Source organism: Aulonocara stuartgranti (genome assembly GCF_965226115.1).
Source record: "Aulonocara stuartgranti genome assembly, chromosome: 5".
Taxonomy (NCBI): Eukaryota; Metazoa; Chordata; class Actinopteri; order Cichliformes; family Cichlidae; genus Aulonocara; species Aulonocara stuartgranti.
Genome location: NC_138943.1, coordinates 33,546,846 through 33,569,975, shown reverse-complemented (window position 1 = coordinate 33,569,975; position 23,130 = coordinate 33,546,846). Strand labels below are relative to the sequence as shown.

The window sequence follows — 23,130 nt, the reverse complement described above, 5'->3', positions numbered from 1 at the left end:
TCTTTTTCTGCTTTTTCTCGAGGATGAGGATCAGCTCCTCGATTTTTTCTGTGTTTTGCTTCTGCAGCTTGTTGCATTTTTTCTGCACTTCTTCTTTTTCGGCTTGTTTTTCTTCCAACCTTTCTTTCAGCACTTTAGATGTTGCCTCCTGTTTTTGCAGCTTTTCATTTTCTCCTTCCAGCTCAGATGCTTTGAACTTCATTTTGTTGTAAAGTTCTTGCAGGTTTTGGTTTTTCTTCTCAAACTCCTGGAGAAGAAGTTTTTCTTCTCTCTGCTTACCGACCAGCTGTTCTCTCTCTTGAAGCAGGTCTTGATATTTGTGCAGTGTCTCTTCGAACTTTACCTGCAGCATCCTGTTGTTTCCCTCCATGAGCTGGAGTTGGCACTCCATGTCTCCCTGCTTTCTGTCCAGCTGCTCTTTCTCTTGAAGGATTTCTTTATTTTGTTGCAGAGCTTCATCAAGCTTTCCTTGCAAGCTTTCATTTTGTTGCTTGATGCTCTGAAGATTGGAATCCATTTCTTTTTGTTTGATTTCTTGTTCCCTTTTCTCTTGGAGAAGCTTCTCGTTTGCTTGCTCTGTGCGATCAAGCCTTTTTTTGTCTACACTGTACATTAGCTCCATGTCTCGGAGATTGGAGTGCAGCCCTCTCTTCTTCGTGCTGTCTTGCATCTTCTCTTGGAGGAGTTTTCTATTTTGCCGCAGAGCTTGATCAAGCTTTCCTTGCAAGCTTTCATTGTGTTGCTTGATGCTTTGAAGCTTGGAATGCATTTCTTTCTCTTTTAACTCCTGTTGCCTTTTCTCTTGGAGAAGCTTTTCATTTTCTTGCAGTGTGCGATCAAGCCTTTTTTTGTCTACACTGTACATTAGCTCCATTTCTTGGAGATTGCTCTGCAGCCCTCTCTTCTTCATGCCATCTTGTTTCTTCTCTTGGGCAAGTTTTTTATTTTGTTGCAGGGCTTCATCAAGTTTTCCTTGGAGCTCCTGGTTCTTTTTGTCCATGTCTTGGAGATCCTGTTGTTTCTCCTCAATAATAGCTTCCTTTTCTTGAAGCTGGTATGATAACTTTTTTAGTTGAGCGCTCTTTCGCTCATTTTCCTCCATCAAGAACTTAATGTTCTCTGTGTTTCTGAGCGCTTCAGCCTCCATTTCTTCCAAACGCTTTTCCTCTAGTTCCACTTGGTCACACCAAGGAAGAGAGGAAATGGAAGAGTCTAGTGGCTCATCCCAAGGAAGAGTGTAGGCGTCAACTTCTTGTCCCTTTGGATTTGTTTGAGACATGTTGTGTCTGGATACAGTTACAATTGCAAAGGATCCAAATATTTCAAAAGGCTTTTCTGGCGAACGGTTCAATGCTGCACACATCAAGGCTGCGAGAAACGGACTAAAAGTCGTTGCTCTTCACCCCTATTTATAGGTTTTTGGATCAAAGGATCAAAGGAAAGAATGGTGGTAAGATTCTACATGTGTGTGACGTCATAATTCTGTAAGGCAATGAGGTTGTCACGTGATATTTTTGGAGGAGGGCATTTTTCAACTTGGACAAATTATCAGTAAAGTTTCAATCTCTGTTATTTTCCCCCAAAAACGTGTTGTCGCAATAATGTTTTCTACTGTAATTGGTGCCAACAGATGGCGCAGTTTAAAGTTGGCTGTTACTCTGCCCAGGCTGCTACCATAGAAGAAGAATGTAGACCGATGTCCGCTGATCGTTTCCGTGTAAATCTTAGCATTGCTTTAGCCGTCAAGCTAAAGGTTTAGCTTCATACTGCCATATTTTCAGAGGAACAAAATATTTAAACGGTCTCAGATCATGGTGAGTATTTGAAAAAATGTTTATTTAATGTGAAGCCTGTGATGTGGAAAGGTTAGCAAGCGTAATTTTGCCTATTGTGTTATACACGGGTGCTTACATCCGAGTAGTGTTGATCTTTTCTAAGATCCATGGGTTTATCCAACGAGCAGCTAAGTCACCGTTATATCTGTAATTTTGTGTGCAACGTCTTAATGCAAAAAAAAAAAAAAAAACACAATGCGTTTTTAAGCTCTCTCTGCGTTCACTGCCTCTGCAAGTGTCAAACTTCCTCGCTTTAGCTGATGCTAACCAACATTAGCGCTTACGGTTCGTATATAAACACAACTGTCAGCCCTTCACTTTTGGTGCCGACAACATTTTGAGCATTTTCTACAGTTTGTGAAATGGTCGCCATTGGCATTACATGCCAGTAGTGTTCGCTAATTGACTTTACCGGGGATTACATTTATTACAACGTTACTGCGTGGAAGTGATCATAGTGTATGCTTATGAACGCGAGTGGTAGGTGTTATTAGTGCGACTTTACCCTTAATTAGTTTTCCCACCGGAAGTAGAGTTGTTTATGCGACGTGATTGCTAGAGCAGTCCCAAACAATCGATCGCGTTTATTAACAGACCAATTCTCTCCAAACTTTTAGGGTAAGCTAGACTCGAGATATGGTTGCAATAATACGAACAAGGGCGCAACAGCATATTGACAATGGCGAGAACTTTAATATTTACATTGTGTTAGTGCACCCATCGCTCCGCATCCTTAACGCTACATTGATGTCGAGAGTCTCTGACACAGCTGTGCTCTGCAGCACAGACACCCTGCTTATCTGTGATTCGGCCAGACTGGTGTTGAACTCCAAAGACATGCGCGGGGTTAGGTTAGTTGGCTGTTGGTGTGAGTGGTTGTCTGAGTCTCTCTAATAACCCTCCAACAGACTGGCGACCTGTCCAGGGTGTACTTTTGCCCTATGACAGCTGGAATACAACCTGAATAAAATAAGTAGGAGAAAATGAATGATGTTTATGAACTGTAGTTAATGTAGTCAGACAATAAGTTACCGAGCAACAGGCCACAAGTCTTGGTGCAGAATCATACTAAGATTTAAAAAATAAAATGTTGGCACTGGTGTTTGAAACAGTATACTGTCAGTAAGACTGGAGCAACTGCACACATCTGGAAACTAATAACTAGAGTAGTTAAGTAACATTTTGTTACTGCATCCATTTAGCCAGGTATAATTAGCATGTCTACATACATGTCATTTCTATGTGGTATGTTGTAGGACAGTGAAGTGTCTGACACTGACCATGTAGCAGTGCCTGAGAACACTGGTATGGAGGGGGAGAACGCACCTCTTTACTGTATTTGTCGGAAACCAGACATCAACTGCTCCATGATGTAAGTATATATCAGTTTTATATTTGCAGTATGCGCAGTAGGGGTGGGCGCTAGCTTCAGCAATGTTATCAGAGATTTTTTTTTTAAATGAAGAGCTTCTATTTCGAGAAAACTACCAATAAGGATATATGCACAGATATAGAAAACAATACTGTAACATTTTATTGATGCTTGCAGTTTGGAGGAAGCAGTATTTGCAAGTGTAACTAAATTCCAGGCATTTTCCATCCTTCTTTTCCTATCAGCTTTTTTCTAATTGTCAGTGTGAACCAAGGTGTCAGCAGCAGCATTATAGTGCAAAAGTAGTGACCCAGCATAGATCAAATGTAAGCACAAAAGTAGCCAAGGTAGTGTTTTTCCTGGAAATTTTAAGTGAAAGGATAAAGTAACTGCTTACCACTTTAGTTTAACAATGATTAATGAAATGTAACCGTGTAACTCATCAGCAGTCTGCACAGTATGGTCACATATTAAAACTGAAGAATATGTTGTACTTGTTGTAGTGTTTCATCATGGGTCCAGTTTTTACCCAGGTGCTTAAAGCCCTTCTTTACCCTCATGTAACACCAACAGTAATTTCCAACCACTATTTCCTGTTCCTGTCAGTCAAACAAACAGACGACAAACATCTTCTATAAACAGGAATAATGTCATTTTATCGGATTAGAAAACATCTAATCTAGCGTTGATATTACACTGCTGTTTAGTGTCTGGCTGATCTCAGTGTCACCAAAATATCTGCCCTACATGTCAAACAATGAGAGAACTTGAAACAGTAACATCACCTAGCAGCTTATTTTAATTAGCCAGCAAACAAACATTAGCACTAACATTGCTATTATTATAGTCCCAGTTAATTGACTTTGAATAGCTTTATTTCAAAAGTAATTTTACAATTTCACAGCCATTTAGCTGTGTTAACTGTACATGCTGTAGGTCATAAGGCGTGCATGGATCATTTTTATAATCAGCCTCTTATCTTTTGTCCACCACAGGCTTTGCCATGATAAATTGGTCAGTTGACAACCAGGAGCCGTACACCTTAACCTCAGAGGCCAGGACATCCAAGCGCAGTGCGAACACGAACTTCTTTAAATGGGATGCAAGATGGACTACAGAGGGCCACCCCGTCGCCAGACAACCAAGTGCTGTCCCTGTCCACGGCCAGTGTGAGAAGGACTCTCACTAAAGTCAACCCACACAAAGCTGCTGGACCAGACAATATACCTGGACGCGTGCTCGGAGCCCGTGCTGACCAGCTGACTGATGTCCTAGCGGGCATCTTTAACATCTCCCTGAGTCAAGCTGTTGTGCCACAGTGCTTTATAACCACCACCATCATCATACCTGTCCCCAGACCTTCCCAAAGCCTAATTCCACAATGATTGCCTGAGCCTATTCTTGTTAAATGATGAAAAACTCAAAGGCACGTTTGGGCAGTGGATCTGTGTGAAATCAGCAGCTTGCAAAACTAAATCAAAATGTGTGCAATTGATTCTAAAAATAGAAATCACAATAAAGTTCAACATTTACTAAAACCGCCATTCAGTCATCTGAGAGTCTTTACTCATGAAATTATAACGGTTAGATGAATGTATATGCAGTGATTTACTGATCAATGATAAAAGGGGAGATTTATGCAGTAACGAAGACTGTCATGAAAAGTATTTGGCATCTGATCTCCTGTAACCTGCGGAGCTAAGCTGTTTTACCAGCTCTGCTCTCTGATTTTTCTTTTATGAAAAAACACAAGTTGTCAAAGTTATTTGTTTGCAAATGTATTTCAGAAATATCGACATACTTTTTTTAATCAGCAGAAACTTTATGTCAGTAGTGCAAAAACCTGCACTGATCTGACCTCATTTCTTCCTCATCCTGATTCCTGACCTGGGAAGGGAGAGAAATATTTGTTTTTGTTTGTCTTCTTGTTTTATTTAATTCCTTGTGGGATTTGGATCCAACACGTAAAGTATGCATATTATGCACACACACAAACACACATGCAGCTATTACCCATTTCTTGTATTCTTGAATAAAGACATTGATTTGACACATTTAATTAGTGACCAATTGTTTTTATTGTTCAATTATTAAGAAAAAAGAGAAGGTGGGGGTGGGTGGGATGTAAAGAAGAGCGTAAAGTAAAGGGAGAGAGGAGAGAAAACCCCAACAATCCCCTCTGAGCAAGCACGAGGCGACAGTGGATAGGAAAAACTCCCTTTAAAGGAAGAAACCTATGACAGAACCAGGCTCTAGAGGGGGCAGTCAACTGTCGGGACTGGTTGGGGGGTGACTGTGAAAAGAGGGGAGGGAGATGGGAGAGGTGTTGGGGGGAGGGGAGGGGGGGGGGGGGGGGAATTAAGCTGGAGCAGAGGTGGGGGAAGAAGAGGTGACATTGGCAGTAGTGAAAGAAGGAGTGTTCTTCCTCCAGAAGAAGCATTTTTTCTTTTTCTGCTTTTTCTCGAGGATGAGGATCAGCTCCTCGATTTTTTCTGTGTTTTGCTTCTGCAGCTTGTTGCATTTTTTCTGCACTTCTTCTTTTTCGGCTTGTTTTTCTTCCAACCTTTCTTTCAGCACTTTAGATGTTGCCTCCTGTTTTTGAAGCTTTTCATTTTCTCCTTCCAGCTCAGATGCTTTGAACTTCATTTTGTTGTAAAGTTCTTGCAGGTTTTGGTTTTTCTTCTCAAACTCCTGGAGAAGAAGTTTTTCTTCTCTCTGCTTAATGACCAGCTGCTCTCTCTCTTGAAGCAGGTCTTGATATTTGTGCAGTGTCTCTTCGAACTTTACCTGCAGCATCCTGTTGTTTCCCTCCATGAGCTGGAGTTGGCACTCCATGTCTCCCTGCTTTCTGTCCAGCTGCTCTTTCTCTTGAAGGATTTCTTTATTTTGTTGCAGAGCTTCATCAAGCTTTCCTTGCAAGCTTTCATTTTGTTGCTTGATGCTCTGAAGATTGGAATCCATTTCTTTTTGTTTGATTTCTTGTTCCCTTTTCTCTTGGAGAAGCTTCTCGTTTGCTTGCTCTGTGCGATCAAGCCTTTTTTTGTCTACATTGTACATTAGCTCCATGTCTCGGAGATTGGAGTGCAGCCCTCTCTTCTTCGTGCTGTCTTGCATCTTCTCTTGGAGGAGTTTTCTATTTTGCCGCAGAGCTTGATCAAGCTTTCCTTGCAAGCTTTCATTGTGTTGCTTGATGCTCTGAAGCTTGGAATGCATTTCTTTCTCTTTTAACTCCTGTTGCCTTTTCTCTTGGAGAAGCTTTTCATTTTCTTGCAGTGTGCGATCAAGCCTTTTTTTGTCTACACTGTACATTAGCTCCATTTCTTGGAGATTGCTCTGCAGCCCTCTCTTCTTCATGCCATCTTGTTTCTTCTCTTGGGCAAGTTTTTTATTTTGTTGCAGGGCTTCATCAAGTTTTCCTTGGAGCTCCTGGTTCTTTTTGTCCATGTTTTGGAGATCCTGTTGTTTCTCCTCAATAATAGCTTCCTTTTCTTGAAGCTGGTATGATAACTTTTTTAGTTGAGCGCTCTTTCGCTCATTTTCCTCCATCAAGAACTTAATGTTCTCTGTGTTTCTGAGCGCTTCAGCCTCCATTTCTTCCAAACGCTTTTCCTCTAGTTCCACTTGGTCACACCAAGGAAGAGAGGAAATGGAAGAGTCTAGTGGCTCATCCCAAGGAAGAGTGTAGGCGTCAACTTCTTGTCCCTTTGGATTTGTTTGAGACATGTTGTGTCTGGATACAGTTACAATTGCAAAGGATCCAAATATTTCAAAAGGCTTTTCTGGCGAACGGTTCAATGCTGCACACATCAACGCTGCGAGAAACGGACTAAAAGTCGTTGCTCTTCACCCCTATTTATAGGTTTTTGGATCAAAGGATCAAAGGAAAGAATGGTGGTAAGATTCTACATGTGTGTGACGTCATAATTCTGTAAGGCAATGAGGTTGTCACGTGATATTTTTGGAGGAGGGCATTTTTCAACTTGGACAAATTATCAGTAAAGTTTCAATCTCTGTTATTTTCCCCCAAAAACGTGTTGTCGCAATAATGTTTTCTACTGTAATTGGTGCCAACAGATGGCGCAGTTTAAAGTTGGCTGTTACTCTGCCCAGGCTGCTACCATAGAAGAAGAATGTAGACCGATGTCCGCTGATCGTTTCCGTGTAAATCTTAGCATTGCTTTAGCCGTCAAGCTAAAGGTTTAGCTTCATACTGCCATATTTTCAGAGGAACAAAATATTTAAACGGTCTCAGATCATGGTGAGTATTTGAAAAAATGTTTATTTAATGTGAAGCCTGTCATGTGGAAAGGTTAGCAAGCGTAATTTTGCCTATTGTGTTATACACGGGTGCTTACATCCGAGTAGTGTTGATCTTTTCTAAGATCCATGGGTTTATCCAACGAGCAGCTAAGTCACCGTTATATCTGTAATTTTGTGTGCAACGTCTTAATGCAAAAAAACAAAACAAAAACACAATGCGTTTTTAAGCTCTCTCTGCGTTCACTGCCTCTGCAAGTGTCAAACTTCCTCGCTTTAGCTGATGCTAACCAACATTAGCGCTTACGGTTCGTATATAAACACAACTGTCAGCCCTTCACTTTTGGTCCCGACAACATTTTGAGCATTTTCTACAGTTTGTGAAATGGTCGCCATTGGCATTACATGCCAGTAGTGTTCGCTAATTGACTTTACCGGGGATTACATTTATTACAACGTTACTGCGTGGAAGTGATCATAGTGTATGCTTATGAACGTGAGTGGTAGGTGTTATTAGTGCGACTTTACCCTTAATTAGTTTTCCCACCGGAAGTAGAGTTGTTTATGCGACGTGATTGCTAGAGCAGTCCCAAACAATCGATCGCGTTTATTAACAGACCAATTCTCTCCAAACTTTTAGGGTAAGCTAGACTCGAGATATGGTTGCAATAATACGAACAAGGGCGCAACAGCATATTGACAATGGCGAGAACTTTAATATTTACATTGTGTTAGTGCACCCATCGCTCCGCATCCTTAACGCTACATTGATGTCGAGAGTCTCTGACACAGCTGTGCTCTGCAGCACAGACACCCTGCTTATCTGTGATTCGGCCAGACTGGTGTTGAACTCCAAAGACATGCGCGGGGTTAGGTTAGTTGCTGTTGGTGTGAGTGGTTGTCTGAGTCTCTCTAATAACCCTCCAACAGACTGGCGACCTGTCCAGGGTGTACTTTTGCCCTATGACAGCTGGAATACAACCTGAATAAAATAAGTAGGAGAAAATGAATGATGTTTATGAACTGTAGTTAATGTAGTCAGACAATAAGTTACCGAGCAACAGGCCACAAGTCTTGGTGCAGAATCATACTAAGATTTAAAAAATAAAATGTTGGCACTGGTGTTTGAAACAGTATACTGTCAGTAAGACTGGAGCAACTGCACACATCTGGAAACTAATAACTAGAGTAGTTAGTAACATTTTGTTACTGCATCCATTTAGCCAGGTATAATTAGCATGTCTACATACATGTCATTTCTATGTGGTATGTTGTAGGACAGTGAAGTGTCTGACACTGACCATGTAGCAGTGCCTGAGAACACTGGTATGGAGGGGGAGAACGCACCTCTTTACTGTATTTGTCGGAAACCAGACATCAACTGCTTCATGATGTAAGTATATATCAGTTTTATATTTGCAGTATGCGCAGTAGGGGTGGGCGCTAGCTTCAGCAATGTTATCAGAGATTTTTTTTTTAAATGAAGAGCTTCTATTTCGAGAAAACTACCAATAAGGATATATGCACAGATATAGAAAACAATACTGTAACATTTTATTGATGCTTGCAGTTTGGAGGAAGCAGTATTTGCAAGTGTAACTAAATTCCAGGCATTTTCCATCCTTCTTTTCCTATCAGCTTTTTTCTAATTGTCAGTGTGAACCAAGGTGTCAGCAGCAGCATTATAGTGCAAAAGTAGTGACCCAGCATAGATCAAATGTAAGCACAAAAGTAGCCAAGGTAGTGTTTTTCCTGGAAATTTTAAGTGAAAGGATAAAGTAACTGCTTACCACTTTAGTTTAACAATGATTAATGAAATGTAACCGTGTAACTCATCAGCAGTCTGCACAGTATGGTCACATATTAAAACTGAAGAATATGTTGTACTTGTTGTAGTGTTTCATCATGGGTCCAGTTTTTACCCAGGTGCTTAAAGCCCTTCTTTACCCTCATGTAACACCAACAGTAATTTCCAACCACTATTTCCTGTTCCTGTCAGTCAAACAAACAGACGACAAACATCTTCTATAAACAGGAATAATGTCATTTTATCGGATTAGAAAACATCTAATCTAGCGTTGATATTACACTGCTGTTTAGTGTCTGGCTGATCTCAGTGTCACCAAAATATCTGCCCTACATGTCAAACAATGAGAGAACTTGAAACAGTAACATCACCTAGCAGCTTATTTTAATTAGCCAGCAAACATACATTAGCACTAACATTGCTATTATTATAGTCCCAGTTAAATGACTTTGAATAGCTTTATTTCAAAAGTAATTTTACAATTTCACAGCCATTTAGCTGTGTTAACTGTACATGCTGTAGGTCATAAGGCGTGCATGGATCATTTTTATAATCAGCCTCTTATCTTTTGTCCACCACAGACTTTGCCATGATAAATTGGTCAGTTGACAACCAGGAGCCGTACACCTTAACCTCAGAGGCCAGGACATCCAAGCGCAGTGCGAACACGAACTTCTTTAAATGGGATGCAAGATGGACTACAGAGGGCCACCCCGTCGCCAGACAACCAAGTGCTGTCCCTGTCCACGGCCAGTGTGAGAAGGACTCTCACTAAAGTCAACCCACACAAAGCTGCTGGACCAGACAATATACCTGGACGCGTGCTCGGAGCCCGTGCTGACCAGCTGACTGATGTCCTAGCGGGCATCTTTAACATCTCCCTGAGTCAAGCTGTTGTGCCACAGTGCTTTAAAACCACCACCATCATCATACCTGTCCCCAGACCTTCCCAAAGCCTAATTCCACAATGATTGCCTGAGCCTATTCTTGTTAAATGATGAAAAACTCAAAGGCACGTTTGGGCAGTGGATCTGTGTGAAATCAGCAGCTTGCAAAACTAAATCAAAATGTGTGCTATTGATTCTAAAAATAGAAATCACAATAAAGTTCAACATTTACTAAAACCGCCATTCAGTCATCTGAGAGTCTTTACTCATGAAATTATAACGGTTAGATGAATGTATATGCAGTGATTTACTGATCAATGATAAAAGGGGAGATTTATGCAGTAACGAAGACTGTCATGAAAAGTATTTGGCATCTGATCTCCTGTAACCTGCGGAGCTAAGCTGTTTTACCAGCTCTGCTCTCTGATTTTTCTTTTATGAAAAAACACAAGTTGTCAAAGTTATTTGTTTGCAAATGTATTTCAGAAATATCGACATACTTTTTTTAATCAGCAGAAACTTTATGTCAGTAGTGCAAAAACCTGCACTGATCTGACCTCATTTCTTCCTCATCCTGATTCCTGACCTGGGAAGGGAGAGAAATATTTGTTTTTGTTTGTCTTCTTGTTTTATTTAATTCCTTGTGGGATTTGGATCCAACACGTAAAGTATGCATATTATGCACACACACAAACACACATGCAGCTATTACCCATTTCTTGTATTCTTGAATAAAGACATTGATTTGACACATTTAATTAGTGACCAATTGTTTTTATTGTTCAATTATTAAGAAAAAAGAGAAGGTGGGGGTGGGTGGGATGTAAAGAAGAGCGTAAAGTAAAGGGAGAGAGGAGAGAAAACCCCAACAATCCCCTCTGAGCAAGCACGAGGCGACAGTGGATAGGAAAAACTCCCTTTAAAGGAAGAAACCTATGACAGAACCAGGCTCTAGAGGGGGCAGTCAACTGTCGGGACTGGTTGGGGGGTGACTGTGAAAAGAGGGGAGGGAGATGGGAGAGGTGTTGGGGGGAGGGGGGGGGAATTAAGCTGGAGCAGAGGTGGGGGAAGAAGAGGTGACATTGGCAGTAGTGAAAGAAGGAGTGTTCTTCCTCCAGAAGAAGCGTTTTTTCTTTTTCTGCTTTTTCTCGAGGATGAGGATCAGCTCCTCGATTTTTTCTGTGTTTTGCTTCTGCAGCTTGTTGCATTTTTTCTGCACTTCTTCTTTTTCGGCTTGTTTTTCTTCCAACCTTTCTTTCAGCACTTTAGATGTTGCCTCCTGTTTTTGCAGCTTTTCATTTTCTCCTTCCAGCTCAGATGCTTTGAACTTCATTTTGTTGTAAAGTTCTTGCAGGTTTTGGTTTTTCTTCTCAAACTCCTGGAGAAGAAGTTTTTCTTCTCTCTGCTTACCGACCAGCTGTTCTCTCTCTTGAAGCAGGTCTTGATATTTGTGCAGTGTCTCTTCGAACTTTACCTGCAGCATCCTGTTGTTTCCCTCCATGAGCTGGAGTTGGCACTCCATGTCTCCCTGCTTTCTGTCCAGCTGCTCTTTCTCTTGAAGGATTTCTTTATTTTGTTGCAGAGCTTCATCAAGCTTTCCTTGCAAGCTTTCATTTTGTTGCTTGATGCTCTGAAGATTGGAATCCATTTCTTTTTGTTTGATTTCTTGTTCCCTTTTCTCTTGGAGAAGCTTCTCGTTTGCTTGCTCTGTGCGATCAAGCCTTTTTTTGTCTACATTGTACATTAGCTCCATGTCTCGGAGATTGGAGTGCAGCCCTCTCTTCTTCGTGCTGTCTTGCATCTTCTCTTGGAGGAGTTTTCTATTTTGCCGCAGAGCTTGATCAAGCTTTCCTTGCAAGCTTTCATTGTGTTGCTTGATGCTCTGAAGCTTGGAATGCATTTCTTTCTCTTTTAACTCCTGTTGCCTTTTCTCTTGGAGAAGCTTTTCATTTTCTTGCAGTGTGCGATCAAGCCTTTTTTTGTCTACACTGTACATTAGCTCCATTTCTTGGAGATTGCTCTGCAGCCCTCTCTTCTTCATGCCATCTTGTTTCTTCTCTTGGGCAAGGTTTTTATTTTGTTGCAGGGCTTCATCAAGTTTTCCTTGGAGCTCCTGGTTCTTTTTGTCCATGTCTTGGAGATCCTGTTGTTTCTCCTCAATAATAGCTTCCTTTTCTTGAAGCTGGTATGATAACTTTTTTAGTTGAGCGCTCTTTCGCTCATTTTCCTCCATCAAGAACTTAATGTTCTCTGTGTTTCTGAGCGCTTCAGCCTCCATTTCTTCCAAACGCTTTTCCTCTAGTTCCACTTGGTCACACCAAGGAAGAGAGGAAATGGAAGAGTCTAGTGGCTCATCCCAAGGAAGAGTGTAGGCGTCAACTTCTTGTCCCTTTGGATTTGTTTGAGACATGTTGTGTCTGGATACAGTTACAATTGCAAAGGATCCAAATATTTCAAAAGGCTTTTCTGGCGAACGGTTCAATGCTGCACACATCAAGGCTGCGAGAAACGGACTAAAAGTCGTTGCTCTTCACCCCTATTTATAGGTTTTTGGATCAAAGGATCAAAGGAAAGAATGGTGGTAAGATTCTACATGTGTGTGACGTCATAATTCTGTAAGGCAATGAGGTTGTCACGTGATATTTTTGGAGGAGGGCATTTTTCAACTTGGACAAATTATCAGTAAAGTTTCAATCTCTGTTATTTTCCCCCAAAAACGTGTTGTCGCAATCATGTTTTCTACTGTAATTGGTGCCAACAGATGGCGCAGTTTAAAGTTGGCTGTTACTCTGCCCAGGCTGCTACCATAGAAGAAGAATGTAGACCGATGTCCGCTGATCGTTTCCGTGTAAATCTTAGCATTGCTTTAGCCGTCAAGCTAAAGGTTTAGCTTCATACTGCCATATTTTCAGAGGAACAAAATATTTAAACGGTCTCAGATCATGGTGAGTATTTGAAAAAATGTTTATTTAATGTGAAGCCTGTCATGTGGAAAGGTTAGCAAGCGTAATTTTGCCTATTGTGTTATACACGGGTGCTTACATCCGAGTAGTGTTGATCTTTTCTAAGATCCATGGGTTTATCCAACGAGCAGCTAAGTCACCGTTATATCTGTAATTTTGTGTGCAACGTCTTAATGCAAAAAAAATCCCGAAGCAAAGCAACGAAGCAAAGACTAAACAAAAAACCCCACAATGCGTTTTTAAGCTCTCTCTGCGTTCACTGCCTCTGCAAGTGTCAAACTTCCTCGCTTTAGCTGATGCTAACCAACATTAGCGCTTACGGTTCGTATATAAACACAACTGTCAGCCCTTCACTTTTGGTGCCGACAACATTTTGAGCATTTTCTACAGTTTGTGAAATGGTCGCCATTGGCATTACATGCCAGTAGTGTTCGCTAATTGACTTTACCGGGGATTACATTTATTACAACGTTACTGCGTGGAAGTGATCATAGTGTATGCTTATGAACGTGAGTGGTAGGTGTTATTAGTGCGACTTTACCCTTAATTAGTTTTCCCACCGGAAGTAGAGTTGTTTATGCGACGTGATTGCTAGAGCAGTCCCAAACAATCGATCGCGTTTATTAACAGACCAATTCTCTCCAAACTTTTAGGGTAAGCTAGACTCGAGATATGGTTGCAATAATACGAACAAGGGCGCAACAGCATATTGACAATGGCGAGAACTTTAATATTTACATTGTGTTAGTGCACCCATCGCTCCGCATCCTTAACGCTACATTGATGTCGAGAGTCTCTGACACAGCTGTGCTCTGCAGCACAGACACCCTGCTTATCTGTGATTCGGCCAGACTGGTGTTGAACTCCAAAGACATGCGCGGGGTTAGGTTAGTTGCTGTTGGTGTGAGTGGTTGTCTGAGTCTCTCTAATAACCCTCCAACAGACTGGCGACCTGTCCAGGGTGTACTTTTGCCCTATGACAGCTGGAATACAACCTGAATAAAATAAGTAGGAGAAAATGAATGATGTTTATGAACTGTAGTTAATGTAGTCAGACAATAAGTTACCGAGCAACAGGCCACAAGTCTTGGTGCAGAATCATACTAAGATTTAAAAAATAAAATGTTGGCACTGGTGTTTGAAACAGTATACTGTCAGTAAGACTGGAGCAACTGCACACATCTGGAAACTAATAACTAGAGTAGTTAAGTAACATTTTGTTACTGCATCCATTTAGCCAGGTATAATTAGCATGTCTACATACATGTCATTTCTAATGTGGTCCTATGTGGTATGTTGTAGGACAGTGAAGTGTCTGACACTGACCATGTAGCAGTGCCTGAGAACACTGGTATGGAGGGGGAGAACGCACCTCTTTACTGTATTTGTCGGAAACCAGACATCAACTGCTCCATGATGTAAGTATATATCAGTTTTATATTTGCAGTATGCGCAGTAGGGGTGGGCGCTAGCTTCAGCAATGTTATCAGAGGTTTTTTTTTTAAAATGAAGAGCTTCTATTTCGAGAAAACTACCAATAAGGATATATGCACAGATATAGAAAACAATACTGTAACATTTTATTGATGCTTGCAGTTTGGAGGAAGCAGTATTTGCAAGTGTAACTAAATTCCAGGCATTTTCCATCCTTCTTTTCCTATCAGCTTTTTTCTAATTGTCAGTGTGAACCAAGGTGTCAGCAGCAGCATTATAGTGCAAAAGTAGTGACCCAGCATAGATCAAATGTAAGCACAAAAGTAGTGACCCAGCATAGATCAAATGTAAGCACAAAAGTAGCCAAGGTAGTGTTTTTCCTGGAAATTTTAAGTGAAAGGATAAAGTAACTGCTTACCACTTTAGTTTAACAATGATTAATGAAATGTAACCGTGTAACTCATCAGCAGTCTGCACAGTATGGTCACATATTAAAACTGAAGAATATGTTGTACTTGTTGTAGTGTTTCATCATGGGTCCAGTGTTTACCCAGGTGCTTAAAGCCCTTCTTTACCCTCATGTAACACCAACAGTAATTTCCAACCACTATTTCCTGTTCCTGTCAGTCAAACAAACAGACGACAAACATCTTCTATAAACAGGAATAATGTCATTTTATCGGATTAGAAAACATCTAATCTAGCGTTGATATTACACTGCTGTTTAGTGTCTGGCTGATCTCAGTGTCACCAAAATATCTGCCCTACATGTCAAACAATGAGAGAACTTGAAACAGTACCATCACCTAGCAGCTTATTTTAATTAGCCAGCAAACAAACATTAGCACTAACATTGCTATTATTATAGTCCCAGTTAATTGACTTTGAATAGCTTTATTTCAAAAGTAATTTTACAATTTCACAGCCATTTAGCTGTGTTAACTGTACATGCTGTAGGTCATAAGGCGTGCATGGATCATTTTTATAATCAGCCTCTTATCTTTTGTCCACCACAGACTTTGCCATGATAAATTGGTCAGTTGACAACCAGGAGCCGTACACCTTAACCTCAGAGGCCAGGACATCCAAGCGCAGTGCGAACACGAACTTCTTTAAATGGGATGCAAGATGGACTACAGAGGGCCACCCCGTCGCCAGACAACCAAGTGCTGTCCCTGTCCACGGCCAGTGTGAGAAGGACTCTCACTAAAGTCAACCCACACAAAGCTGCTGGACCAGACAATATACCTGGACGCGTGCTCGGAGCCCGTGCTGACCAGCTGACTGATGTCCTAGCGGGCATCTTTAACATCTCCCTGAGTCAAGCTGTTGTGCCACAGTGCTTTAAAACCACCACCATCATCATACCTGTCCCCAGACCTTCCCAAAGCCTAATTCCACAATGATTGCCTGAGCCTATTCTTGTTAAATGATGAAAAACTCAAAGGCACGTTTGGGCAGTGGATCTGTGTGAAATCAGCAGCTTGCAAAACTAAATCAAAATGTGTGCAATTGATTCTAAAAATAGAAATCACAATAAAGTTCAACATTTACTAAAACCGCCATTCAGTCATCTGAGAATCTTTACTCATGAAATTATAACGGTTAGATGAATGTATATGCAGTGATTTACTGATCAATGATAAAAGGGGAGATTTATGCAGTAACGAAGACTGTCATGAAAAGTATTTGGCATCTGATCTCCTGTAACCTGCGGAGCTAAGCTGTTTTACCAGCTCTGCTCTCTGATTTTTCTTTTATGAAAAAACACAAGTTGTCAAAGTTATTTGTTTGCAAATGTATTTCAGAAATATCGACATACTTTTTTTAATCAGCAGAAACTTTATGTCAGTAGTGCAAAAACCTGCACTGATCTGACCTCATTTCTTCCTCATCCTGATTCCTGACCTGGGAAGGGAGAGAAATATTTGTTTTTGTTTGTCTTCTTGTTTTATTTAATTCCTTGTGGGATTTGGATCCAACACGTAAAGTATGCATATTATGCACACACACAAACACACATGCAGCTATTACCCATTTCTTGTATTCTTGAATAAAGACACTGATTTGACACATTTAATTAGTGACCAATTGTTTTTATTGTTCAATTATTAAGAAAAAAGAGAAGGTGGGGGTGGGTGGGATGTAAAGAAGAGCGTAAAGTAAAGGGAGAGAGGAGAGAAAACCCCAACAATCCCCTCTGAGCAAGCACGAGGCGACAGTGGATAGGAAAAACTCCCTTTAAAGGAAGAAACCTATGACAGAACCAGGCTCTAGAGGGGGCAGTCAACTGTCGGGACTGGTTGGGGGGTGACTGTGAAAAGAGGGGAGGGAGATGGGAGAGGTGTTGGGGGGAGGGGGGGGGAATTAAGCTGGAGCAGAGGTGGGGGAAGAAGAGGTGACATTGGCAGTAGTGAAAGAAGGAGTGTTCTTCCTCCAGAAGAAGCGTTTTTTCTTTTTCTGCTTTTTCTCGAGGATGAGGATCAGCTCCTCGATTTTTTCTGTGTTTTGCTTCTGCAGCTTGTTGCATTTTTTCTGCACTTCTTCTTTTTCGGCTTGTTTTTCTTCCAACCTTTCTTTCAGCACTTTAGATGTTGCCTCCTGTTTTTGCAGCTTTTCATTTTCTCCTTCCAGCTCAGATGCTTTGAACTTCATTTTGTTGTAAAGTTCTTGCAGGTTTTGGTTTTTCTTCTCAAACTCCTGGAGAAGAAGTTTTTCTTCTCTCTGCTTACCGACCAGCTGTTCTCTCTCTTGAAGCAGGTCTTGATATTTGTGCAGTGTCTCATCGAACTTTACCTGCAGCATCCTGTTGTTTCCCTCCATGAGCTGGAGTTGGCACTCCATGTCTCCCTGCTTTCTGTCCAGCTGCTCTTTCTCTTGAAGGATTTCTTTATTTTGTTGCAGAGCTTCATCAAGCTTTCCTTGCAAGCTTTCATTTTGTTGCTTGATGCTCTGCAGATTGGAATCCATTTCTTTTTGTTTGATTTCTTGTTCCCTTTTTTCTTGGAGAAGCTTCTCATTTGCTTGCTCTGTGCGATCAAGCCTTTTTTTGTCTACACTGTACATTAGCTCCATGTCTCGGAGATTGGAGTGCAGCCCTCTCTTCTTCGTGCTGTCTTGCATCTTCTCCTGGAGGAGTTTTCTATTTTGCCGCAGAGCTTGATCAAGCTTTCCTTGCAAGCTTTCATTGTGTTGCTTGATGCTCTGAAGCTTGGAATGCATTTCTTTCTCTTTTAACTCCTGTTGCCTTTTCTCTTGGAGAAGCTTTTCATTTTCTTGCAGTGTGCGATCAAGCCTTTTTTTGTCTACACTGTACATTAGCTCCATTTCTTGGAGATTGCTCTGCAGCCCTCTCTTCTTCATGCCGTCTTGTTTCTTCTCTTGGGCAAGTTTTTTATTTTGTTGCAGGGCTTCATCAAGTTTTCCTTGGAGCTCCTGGTTCTTTTTGTCCATGTCTTGGAGATCCTGTTGTTTCTCCTCAATAATAGCTTCCTTTTCTTGAAGCTGGTATGATAACTTTTTTAGTTGAGCGCTCTTTCGCTCATTTTCCTCCATCAAGAACTTAATGTTCTCTGTGTTTCTGAGCGCTTCAGCCTCCATTTCTTCCAAACGCTTTTCCTCTAGTTCCACTTGGTCACACCAAGGAAGAGAGGAAATGGAAGAGTCTAGTGGCTCATCCCAAGGAAGAGTGTAGGCGTCAACTTCTTGTCCCTTTGGATTTGTTTGAGACATGTTGTGTCTGGATACAGTTACAATTGCAAAGGATCCAAATATTTCAAAAGGCTTTTCTGGCGAACGGTTCAATGCTGCACACATCAAGGCTGCGAGAAACGGACTAAAAGTCGTTGCTCTTCACCCCTATTTATAGGTTTTTGGATCAAAGGATCAAAGGAAAGAATGGTGGTAAGATTCTACATGTGTGTGACGTCATAATTCTGTAAGGCAATGAGGTTGTCACGTGATATTTTTGGAGGAGGGCATTTTTCAACTTGGACAAATTATCAGTAAAGTTTCAATCTCTGTTATTTTCCCCCAAAAACGTGTTGTCGCAATAATGTTTTCTACTGTAATTGGTGCCAACAGATGGCGCAGTTTAAAGTTGGCTGTTACTCTGCCCAGGCTGCTACCATAGAAGAAGAATGTAGACCGATGTCCGCTGATCGTTTCCGTGTAAATCTTAGCATTGCTTTAGCCGTCAAGCTAAAGGTTTAGCTTCATACTGCCATATTTTCAGAGGAACAAAATATTTAAACGGTCTCAGATCATGGTGAGTATTTGAAAAAATGTTTATTTAATGTGAAGCCTGTGATGTGGAAAGGTTAGCAAGCGTAATTTTGCCTATTGTGTTATACACGGGTGCTTACATCCGAGTAGTGTTGATCTTTTCTAAGATCCATGGGTTTATCCAACGAGCAGCTAAGTCACCGTTATATCTGTAATTTTGTGTGCAACGTCTTAATGCAAAAAAAATCCCGAAGCAAAGCAACGAAGCAAAGACTAAACAAAAAACCCCACAATGCGTTTTTAAGCTCTCTCTGCGTTCACTGCCTCTGCAAGTGTCAAACTTCCTCGCTTTAGCTGATGCTAACCAACATTAGCGCTTACGGTTCGTATATAAACACAACTGTCAGCCCTTCACTTTTGGTCCCGACAACATTTTGAGCATTTTCTACAGTTTGTGAAATGGTCGCCATTGGCATTACATGCCAGTAGTGTTCGCTAATTGACTTTACCGGGGATTACATTTATTACAACGTTACTGCGTGGAAGTGATCATAGTGTATGCTTATGAACGTGAGTGGTAGGTGTTATTAGTGCGACTTTACCCTTAATTAGTTTTCCCACCGGAAGTAGAGTTGTTTATGCGACGTGATGGCTAGAGCAGTCCCAAACAATCGATTGCGTTTATTAACAGACCAATTCTCTCCAAACTTTTAGGGTAAGCTAGACTCGAGATATGGTTGCAATAATACGAACAAGGGCGCAACAGCATATTGACAATGGCGAGAACTTTAATATTTACATTGTGTTAGTGCACCCATCGCTCCGCATCCTTAACGCTACATTGATGTCGAGAGTCTCTGACACAGCTGTGCTCTGCAGCACAGACACCCTGCTTATCTGTGATTCGGCCAGACTGGTGTTGAACTCCAAAGACATGCGCGGGGTTAGGTTAGTTGGCTGTTGGTGTGAGTGGTTGTCTGAGTCTCTCTAATAACCCTCCAACAGACTGGCGACCTGTCCAGGGTGTACTTTTGCCCTATGACAGCTGGAATACAACCTGAATAAAATAAGTAGGAGAAAATGAATGATGTTTATGAAGTGTAGTTAATGTAGTCAGACAATAAGTTACCGAGCAACAGGCCACAAGTCTTGGTGCAGAATCATACTAAGATTTAAAAAATAAAATGTTGGCACTGGTGTTTGAAACAGTATACTGTCAGTAAGACTGGAGCAACTGCACACATCTGGAAACTAATAACTAGAGTAGTTAGTAACATTTTGTTACTGCATCCATTTAGCCAGGTATAATTAGCATGTCTACATACATGTCATTTCTAATGTGGTCCTATGTGGTATGTTGTAGGACAGTGAAGTGTCTGACACTGACCATGTAGCAGTGCCTGAGAACACTGGTATGGAGGGGGAGAACGCACCTCTTTACTGTATTTGTCGGAAACCAGACATCAACTGCTCCATGATGTAAGTATATATCAGTTTTATATTTGCAGTATGCGCAGTAGGGGTGGGCGCTAGCTTCAGCAATGTTATCAGAGATTTTTTTTTTAAAATGAAGAGCTTCTATTTCGAGAAAACTACCAATAAGGATATATGCACAGATATAGAAAACAATACTGTAACATTTTATTGATGCTTGCAGTTTGGAGGAAGCAGTATTTGCAAGTGTAACTAAATTCCAGGCATTTTCCATCCTTCTTTTCCTATCAGCTTTTTTCTAGTTGTCAGTGTGAACCAAGGTGTCAGCAGCAGCATTATAGTGCAAAAGTAGTGACCCAGCATAGATCAAATGTAAGCACAAAAGTAGCCAAGGTAGTGTTTTTCCTGGAAATTTTAAGTGAAAGGATAAAGTAACTGCTTACCACTTTAGTTTAACAATGATTAATGAAATGTAACCGTGTAACTCATCAGCAGTCTGCACAGTATGGTCACATATTAAAACTGAAGAATATGTTGTACTTGTTGTAGTGTTTCATCATGGGTCCAGTGTTTACCCAGGTGCTTAAAGCCCTTCTTTACCCTCATGTAACACCAACAGTAATTTCCAACCACTGTTTCCTGTTCCTGTCAGTCAAACAAACAGACGACAAACATCTTCTATAAACAGGAATAATGTCATTTTATCGGATTAGAAAACATCTAATCTAGCGTTGATATTACACTGCTGTTTAGTGTCTGGCTGATCTCAGTGTCACCAAAATATCTGCCCTACATGTCAAACAATGAGAGAACTTGAAACAGTACCATCACCTAGCAGCTTATTTTAATTAGCCAGCAAACATACATTAGCACTAACATTGCTATTATTATAGTCCCAGTTAAATGACTTTGAATAGCTTTATTTCAAAAGTAATTTTACAATTTCACAGCCATTTAGCTGTGTTAACTGTACATGCTGTAGGTCATAAGGCGTGCATGGATCATTTTTATAATCAGCCTCTTATCTTTTGTCCACCACAGACTTTGCCATGATAAATTGGTCAGTTGACAACCAGGAGCCGTACACCTTAACCTCAGAGGCCAGGACATCCAAGCGCAGTGCGAACACGAACTTCTTTAAATGGGATGCAAGATGGACTACAGAGGGCCACCCCGTCGCCAGACAACCAAGTGCTGTCCCTGTCCACGGCCAGTGTGAGAAGGACTCTCACTAAAGTCAACCCACACAAAGCTGCTGGACCAGACAATATACCTGGACGCGTGCTCGGAGCCCGTGCTGACCAGCTGACTGATGTCCTAGCGGGCATCTTTAACATCTCCCTGAGTCAAGCTGTTGTGCCACAGTGCTTTAAAACCACCACCATCATCATACCTGTCCCCAGACCTTCCCAAAGCCTAATTCCACAATGATTGCCTGAGCCTATTCTTGTTAAATGATGAAAAACTCAAAGGCACGTTTGGGCAGTGGATCTGTGTGAAATCAGCAGCTTGCAAAACTAAATCAAAATGTGTGCTATTGATTCTAAAAATAGAAATCACAATAAAGTTCAACATTTACTAAAACCGCCATTCAGTCATCTGAGAATCTTTACTCATGAAATTATAACGGTTAGATGAATGTATATGCAGTGATTTACTGATCAATGATAAAAGGGGAGATTTATGCAGTAACGAAGACTGTCATGAAAAGTATTTGGCATCTGATCTCCTGTAACCTGCGGAGCTAAGCTGTTTTACCAGCTCTGCTCTCTGATTTTTCTTTTATGAAAAAACACAAGTTGTCAAAGTTATTTGTTTGCAAATGTATTTCAGAAATATCGACATACTTTTTTTAATCAGCAGAAACTTTATGTCAGTAGTGCAAAAACCTGCACTGATCTGACCTCATTTCTTCCTCATCCTGATTCCTGACCTGGGAAGGGAGAGAAATATTTGTTTTTGTTTGTCTTCTTGTTTTATTTAATTCCTTGTGGGATTTGGATCCAACACGTAAAGTATGCATATTATGCACACACACAAACACACATGCAGCTATTACCCATTTCTTGTATTCTTGAATAAAGACACTGATTTGACACATTTAATTAGTGACCAATTGTTTTTATTGTTCAATTATTAAGAAAAAAGAGAAGGTGGGGGTGGGTGGGATGTAAAGAAGAGCGTAAAGTAAAGGGAGAGAGGAGAGAAAACCCCAACAATCCCCTCTGAGCAAGCACGAGGCGACAGTGGATAGGAAAAACTCCCTTTAAAGGAAGAAACCTATGACAGAACCAGGCTCTAGAGGGGGCAGTCAACTGTCGGGACTGGTTGGGGGGTGACTGTGAAAAGAGGGGAGGGAGATGGGAGAGGTGTTGGGGGGAGGGGGGGGGAATTAAGCTGGAGCAGAGGTGGGGGAAGAAGAGGTGACATTGGCAGTAGTGAAAGAAGGAGTGTTCTTCCTCCAGAAGAAGCGTTTTTTCTTTTTCTGCTTTTTCTCGAGGATGAGGATCAGCTCCTCGATTTTTTCTGTGTTTTGCTTCTGCAGCTTGTTGCATTTTTTCTGCACTTCTTCTTTTTCGGCTTGTTTTTCTTCCAACCTTTCTTTCAGCACTTTAGATGTTGCCTCCTGTTTTTGCAGCTTTTCATTTTCTCCTTCCAGCTCAGATGCTTTGAACTTCATTTTGTTGTAAAGTTCTTGCAGGTTTTGGTTTTTCTTCTCAAACTCCTGGAGAAGAAGTTTTTCTTCTCTCTGCTTACCGACCAGCTGTTCTCTCTCTTGAAGCAGGTCTTGATATTTGTGCAGTGTCTCATCGAACTTTACCTGCAGCATCCTGTTGTTTCCCTCCATGAGCTGGAGTTGGCACTCCATGTCTCCCTGCTTTCTGTCCAGCTGCTCTTTCTCTTGAAGGATTTCTTT

The 23,130-nt window shown here is 41.1% G+C and overlaps 1 protein-coding gene and 3 long non-coding RNA genes across 4 annotated transcripts; 3 read left to right on the top strand and 1 right to left on the bottom strand.

Annotated features, from left to right (window-relative positions):
- Positions 1–1,562: 1,562 nt before the first annotated feature.
- On the top strand, positions 1,563–5,266 carry LOC309706375. Its single transcript, XR_014276731.1, has 3 exons — positions 1,563–1,814; positions 3,092–3,207; positions 4,203–5,266. It is a non-coding gene; the product is annotated as an uncharacterized lncRNA (long non-coding RNA).
- Positions 5,267–7,213: 1,947 nt separating this feature from the next.
- LOC309706178 lies at positions 7,214–10,916 on the top strand. The gene is made up of 3 exons (XR_014276689.1): positions 7,214–7,465; positions 8,742–8,857; positions 9,853–10,916. It is a non-coding gene; the product is annotated as an uncharacterized lncRNA (long non-coding RNA).
- Positions 10,917–11,203: 287 nt separating this feature from the next.
- Positions 11,204–15,563, bottom strand: LOC309706276 (uncharacterized protein; the record flags this gene model as incomplete). The annotated part of the gene is made up of 2 exons (XM_082532644.1): positions 15,008–15,563; positions 11,204–12,855 (listed from the first exon to the last, which is right to left on the bottom strand). Exon 2 carries the CDS (start codon positions 12,650–12,652, stop codon positions 11,204–11,206), a length of 1,449 nt encoding a protein of 482 aa, XP_082388770.1. The 5' UTR covers positions 12,653–12,855; positions 15,008–15,563.
- Positions 15,564–18,570: 3,007 nt separating this feature from the next.
- On the top strand, positions 18,571–22,318 carry LOC309706177. Its single transcript, XR_014276688.1, has 3 exons — positions 18,571–18,822; positions 20,143–20,258; positions 21,255–22,318. It is a non-coding gene; the product is annotated as an uncharacterized lncRNA (long non-coding RNA).
- Positions 22,319–23,130: the final 812 nt, after the last annotated feature.